At 44.4% G+C, this 6729-nt stretch overlaps 2 protein-coding genes across 2 annotated transcripts in view; both read right to left on the reverse strand.

The window, feature by feature from the left end:
• The window catches only part of LOC103912829 (synaptojanin-2-binding protein-like), an 11372-nt gene extending 8098 nt beyond the window's left edge, over positions 1-3274 (reverse strand). Inside the window, exon 1 of the mRNA XM_009319237.1 lies at positions 3269-3274. Within this exon, the coding sequence (XP_009317512.1) occupies positions 3269-3274 (6 nt within the window). The remainder of the gene's footprint in view (positions 1-3268) is intronic.
• Positions 3275-4636: 1362 nt separating this feature from the next.
• LOC103912830 (disintegrin and metalloproteinase domain-containing protein 20-like) overlaps positions 4637-6729 on the reverse strand; it is a 7479-nt gene continuing 5386 nt past the window's right edge. Inside the window, 2 exon segments of the mRNA XM_009319238.1 lie at positions 4637-4723; positions 4725-6729. The exon segment at positions 4725-6729 is cut by the window's right edge and continues 3 nt beyond it. Of these exon segments, the coding sequence (XP_009317513.1) occupies positions 4637-4723; positions 4725-6729 (2092 nt within the window).

The raw sequence follows: 6729 nt of genomic DNA on the forward strand, positions 1-6729 counted from the left end.
GCCGTCGGAACGGGGCTTCCCCCCCCGGCCCGCTAATGCGCGCTGGGATGGGCTCTCACGGCAGAGGCGGAAGAGGACCGGGCCCTGCGGCACCCTCCCTGCCTGCCTGCCGGCCGGGGCTGCCCCACAGCAGTGTCCTCCTGCCCACAGCCGCCTTCCCCTGCCCCTGCCCAGCGTCGTTGCCTGGCCTCGATTTGCTCCCCACAGTGCAGGTGGGTTTCTCGTTAAGGTTAAGGAGAGGGTGATGTTTTTCTAGGGTGGGCGTAGCAGATAAATGGAGAGATGCATGACCTGCTCCCAGCCCTTTTAACTGGAGCGGATGGACCACACAACAATGACAAGCTGATCAGACAGTGATGGGCAGAAGCAAAAGCCCAGTGCAGCTACATAAGCACAGAGGGCATCCATGCCAACTCCTAGTCATCCTGCAATGCGATACAGAGGTAGCATTGGTGCATAGTAACTCTGTTATTGCATAATTACAAACAACAAATAGCACATGGAACCGCTGTGCTGACCAGCACCGCTGGGAACAATGAATACTTAACTGTGTCCTGCAGAAGGTGTTCAATTTCCTCAAAAAATCTACAGAACAGATAATCACTTAGCAACAAAAGGCAAAGTAGTCCAACTTTCTGTCTGAGAGAGGAACCACTTGAACTCAGGACTCCTGTACCTCAGGGAGTTCTTGAACCAATAGATTATTGGGAAAAAGACAGCAAGGCAAAATTTATCCCCATTTATTTCCTTATTAAACTTCATCCTTATCTATTTCAGCACATGCTACACATGTGGCAATACAGATAATGACAACAGGGAACAATGAACCTGTGCAACTGAATCACCTAACCACTTGGCACTGCTGGGACACCCATGTCTACATGCTGCAGGAACTTTTCTGAAGAAAGCGAGGACCAGGTGCTCTGGTCTTCAGTGTTACACTACTGATTTGTTTGTTCTCTATTGCAGTATGGATGACATTTTTTACTGTATTCATTCCAAGATCATCTACACTTTTGGATTCCTGAATTTAATAGGGAGAGCCAGCCTGGGTGCTGGATCTCTGGGTTAGAGGAAGAGTGTGCCACATGCCTTAATGCTACAACACTAATGCTTAGCGCTCAACTGAGTGTTAGAACACCTGCCTCAGAGGTGGGAGGCAAGCATTACACCTGCAATGATGAACAAAACCCTAGCTTGTCTATCACAGGAGGACTTCTTAAACCATTTAAGCCCAGCATTTCACACCTGTTTCAGTCCAGTTTCCACAGTTATGTTGTCCTGGATCTCTACTTACTTTTTGTCACTGGTTAAGAACACTGGAAAGCAAGACTTGTACAATGGCCATCAACTATTTTTTCTCCAAATGCAGGTTCTACTAATACCATACTTGGCACACTCATTGAAGATACATGCCGTTCCTTAGAAGCAGTTTTAATGTATTTTCAGAAATGACAGTCTTGGCTTAGAACAAAAACAATTTTATCTTGATCTGAGATAACTGCAATATTAAGAGTTTTTTAAAAAATCTGTTTAGCCAGGAAGAGATTTCAAACAAGAAACATGGGTAAATCGTTTTTACTTACTCCTAGGCAGCTCCAGGCTTCACCCACCACTACTGACCCACCACATGTTAACCCACCTAAGACTCAATACCTTGGTGCTCTGGCACAAACCATTTCATGGGTCTTCATAGTCAGACACTTCCCTCCAGCACCGTTTCACATACTAGACTGACCAACGTCTCTTGGGAGATGCTGCAGCAGCATTTGCAGGCTGCCTCTTCCATGTTCAAGTGAATTCTACATTAGCCAAGTTCTCGCATCCATTTAAAACATTTTAAAAGGCAATTAAAACTAGGAGGAAAAAAAGGGGGGAAAGTTGGAAAGACTGAACTTAGACTTGCACCTTCATACCACAACAGAGTAGTGGGACGTTTCTAACAGACCACCAGAAGTTTCAAGTTATTCATTGCTATGGTGAAATCAGAAACAACAATATTTTCAAGGAGAAAACCTTAGCGAGGGAGCTCACACGTTTTATAAAACATAGACTAAGTTTGTTGGGATGCATGTTTGTCTCGCTTATATGGCCTGAGCAGAAATAGAAGAAAAGCATACAGAAATACTCCTGTCCAAAGCTTGCTGAAAGCCTCCTCCCAATTAACAGTCATGGTTTTTTAGATCATCTTTAAGCATAGAGAAAAATGGAAACAGCAGCGTTTTATTGCTTTGTCTCTTCCAAAACTGCATTTGCAAGTAAGCTTTCTAGCCTAAACTGTGCTTCCGTTTACACCTCTGCCTCTTCAGTATGCAGGTCTGTACATAAGAACCGACTCTAAATGTTTCTCTGGTCTCAGCATCTATCTATACTTGGCAATTTATGGTATACTATCAATCAACAGCAGGCCATCAAGGTGGCAGCCGGAGACTTCTGCCACTGATGTTTACGTATTTAAAAAGCAAAATAAAAAAAGTCTGCCAGTACTTACCAGTTGTGTATAGCTAGTTGGAAGGTGCCGAGTGTAGTGCTTATGTTAATTTCTATCTCCATCTTTCACCTAATCCACATCCCCCTTTGTTTGTCACATAACCCTTGCTTCTCATACCTGAATTAAGATTCCTATTTCTCTGAGGGGAAAAAAAAAAAAACAACTCTTTTCTGCACACCGCCCTCCCCCCCCCCCCCAAAAAAAAAGGCCTCTGGTTATAAGGAATAAATTTGGGGTGTTAGTCAAGGGGCAGTTAGCTTGTCTTTTGACATAAATGCAGGATTAAGTTTTCTTCATCTAATCAAAACCATCCATGTTCTATCAAGATAACAAGCGTAGACTGCGGAACAATGTTTTACCTCATTTCCCCAGACAAATATAGGTAACAATTTAAGGACCCATTTGCTTTCTCTGGTTATAAGGAATAAATTTGGGGTGTTAGTCAAGGGGCAGTTAGCTTGTCTTTTGACATAAATGCAGGATTAAGTTTTCTTCATCTAATCAAAACCATCCATGTTCTATCAAGATAACAAGCGTAGACTGCGGAACAATGTTTTACCTCATTTCCCCAGACAAATATAGGTAACAATTTAAGGACCCATTTGCTTTAGACAAAAAGCCATGAAGAACTGTGAATCACATCCTTTGTATTTCACTCCAATCATAATGTAACCTGCCCTTTTTGGATGCAGAACACAATCATTTTAAAAAAAACATACAGGAAGATGTGTATTCTAAAAACATGTATGTCATACTTGGGAGGCAGCAAGAGTTTACCGTCATCATTTGCAGAGTCACCAACATCTTTCTTCCCAAGTGTTTCAAGTGTTGGGGTACTTATCCTGCCTTTATAGAATGTTTGCTAAAAATGTGATATTTGCTTTCCAAATGCAAGTAATTCTTTTGGTAGCAGACAAGTGCATTATAGCCCTTAATCCAGAAACACCAGTCCTTTAAAATAAAGTTTTCACTGTAAATCTGGACTACAGGCTCCTCGTTATGCTGATCTAGTCACTGCTATAATATAAATAATAAAAATAAAATGTATTGAATGGTATTTCCACATCCCTTGTGCTTTTTCCATAAGTTAAGACATATTTTATCTCCTGTTAAAAACTGGAAAATACAATGCTGCTGCACGGTGTTCCATACAGCTGCAAGGACACATTCAATAATAGTTTACAAAGCAATCGCATATTAAACAAAAAACTCACCCCACCCCACCCAAGATAATTAAGATAAAACGCCTATCAAATACTGCAGGAACTCTAGTTGGGGGAGACTTGCAGAGTAGTACCAAGTATTTTAGCAATCCAGTTAACTTGTGCAGCAACACAGACAGCTACTAGCAACAATAAAATACATAGCACTTCTCAGAAGAACCCGGCAGTCAAGGCATTGGAAAGTCTCCAGAAAAGACAATTTGTTCTTGTGAAATGTCAGGTTTGGTGTCACTACACTCTTGACGTATATCTGATGGTTCAGAAATGTAAATGCTTACTGGCGTGATCTGGATAATACTTCTCTACCATGTCACAAGATGAAGACCCTGTTCCCTGTGATCTACCTCCCTCCTGAAGGACTACTTCCTGGAAACAGCTGGAAGGGCTTCCACCACAGACACCTGCAATCTCACTGCAATACCTGTTTCTTGCCTGCTTGTATGTCACAGATGTGAATTAAATGGAGACTGCAAGAGCCATTTTTTCTCTTTGGTTATTAATGAATGACAGAAGCAAGATGTTCACAAACATCTCTCTCCCTGAATTGGAGAAAACATTAGATGAAGGAGTAAATTGGAGCAAATAATTTATTTACACCTGTTTTAAGAAGTTTGCATTTGTAAACTGTTGATATGAAGCATAAAAGCTATACCTACAGTTTACCTAACCACTTCAGTTTAAAAGCTCAAGGTGCAAAGAAAAAAAGAACAGCATGCCTTACTGCCTGTATTTATTAACTTAAAATAAACAAAGATAACATTTACTCTGCATTTAATGATATCACATGAGATTAGAACTATTCAGGATGTGTTGAATTATTTTGATGAGTTATCAGCTGGCTCTGCTCAAGGGAGATTTCCCCAGGAGCATCCAAAGCTACTGCTCGTTGGTCTTTGGCAAATGCTTTGTGGTGGATTTTGACTCACCAGCAGGTGTTCTCCTTTAGGAACCACTGGCTCTTCCAGTATTTGAAACAACTGCTATCTTCTTCTGTGGAATTGGGCCTTTTTCCTCCTAAGCCACCCCACTATTTCCCATTTATAACATACGGTAAGGGTTACTCCAAGGATACAGAGAAAAGGAAGACTAAGTAGCATTACTCCTATTTTTGCTCTCTGAAAAATCTCCCTGGCTGGAGGGGGTCCACTGTCAACGCTACCTCCAAATCCTTCCCATTCACAATATGGAGGAGCCCAGCCATACCTGCAGTGACAGTTCTTACGATTGTTACACACTCCTCTGTCATGACACTTTGTCATGTTACAGTCATAGTTCAGCAGTGATATGCTGGTACATGTCCTGTTTATACAAAGCATATCACTACCACACGGCGTGCCATCTTCCACAGCCCCCATGTCAGCCATTGGCATCCCTACGTGATAGTCGAGACCCCAACACTTTTTATCTGCAACAGGGGTTTGGACTAGTGTTACGTGGTTCTGCAAGAAAGGCAATTTGTCTATGTTTTCACACTGGATCCTACCGCATAAGATATTCTCAATACTGCATTTTGTAAAATGGATATTGTTACGAATACCACAATTCCCAAACCGGTCACCTCGAGTATTCACTGCTTTGAAGCAATCTAAAGGACCAGCCCTGGCTTGTTTGCCAAAGAGATGCTGGCACTGTTTACTGTGGGAAGAACATTTTCCTCGATAGCAATAAGCACCACCTTTGCAAGGGGTCCCATCTTGTATGTACACATCAGGCGGGCACTGAGGGGAAGTCCCATTGCAATACTCTGGCAGATCACAGTTGCCAGTACTTGCTCTGCAGAGCGTTCCTGCTGGAAGGACCTGACAGCTCTTGCAGCATTTTCCAGAAGCACAGACTGAACCTGCAGTAAACGTACAGTTCAGGTGACAACAAGGATCCTTTCTGCAGTTTGATTCTGAACCACAGTCACATTGCTCTCTGCTTTCTACTATCTTATTCCCACAGTATTCACGCTTCATTGTGTAGAAAGTACCGGGTGCTGGTGGCTGACGAATGCAGCCGGCACCACGTCCAAGCATGTCAAAGTAGTCTTTGTAACTGCAGTCACTAAACGCATCGGTGTCGACATCACTTTCATACATAATGCATTTCTTTCGTCTGCATTTGCAGCCCCGTTCATCATGGCGCATCCCAAGAGCATGGCCCAGCTCGTGGACAAATGTGGTAATAAATGAGGACAACTTCCTATCAGTGAAGGAAGCAACTGCTGATGACCACTGGTTATCACACATGGACCCTAGAAATGTCAATCCCAGGCTCCTTCCAAAGTTCTGAAATGCAAATAAGTGAGCGGTATCATGACGCATCCGTGGAGACAGGTCTGACTTCCGCCATTTGTTAAAGTCGTCAAGTGCCTTGTTGACAGAGTTAGTAATGTTTATAAGGTTGCTTTTGGTCCAGATCTCCAATCCCACAAGAAACAGCCGAACAGAAAGCTGTTCGTACAGAGAGTCCCCAATGTTGATGATTTCTATTACTTGCCTCAAGACTTCAGATTCATTCCTGCCCGACTTCACAAAGCGCACGTTGTCCACAACCACTGCTATCTTCACGTACCTGACGTGCGTCCACCAGTCCTTCAGCATCTCCTCCTCCTCCGCCCGGGGGGCCTTGAACCAGGGCAGCAAAGCCTTTTGGTGCTCCAGCTCCTCTGGGGTCAGCCCACAGGTGGGGCCTGCAGGGTTGTTGGCCTCCTCCATGCGGTAGAGGATGTGCCGGAAGGCTGGATCATCGGGGACAGGCTCGATCTCGTAGGTGCCATCCTCCACCCAGAGCACACCACGGAGGCCCCTGCCGCAGGTGCCGAGGGCCACCAGGGAGCCGGGGCTCCCCTGCACCTCACCCTGGTAGAAGCAGTTGTCCTGCACAAAGGGGTGCTCCTCCCAGCGGGCCCCATCCTTGCCATAGGTGACCAAGGTGAAGGGGTGGGAGATCAGCCCCCGCCTGGGCCACAGGCGCAGCACCCGCGGCCGCCCCTCCACCTCCAGCCAGTAGGAGACGGCCAGGGGGTTGGTG

The sequence above is a fragment of the Pygoscelis adeliae genome, unplaced genomic scaffold, assembly GCF_000699105.1.
Source record: "Pygoscelis adeliae isolate BGI_AS28 unplaced genomic scaffold, ASM69910v1 Scaffold22, whole genome shotgun sequence".
NCBI lineage: Eukaryota > Metazoa > Chordata > Aves > Sphenisciformes > Spheniscidae > Pygoscelis > Pygoscelis adeliae.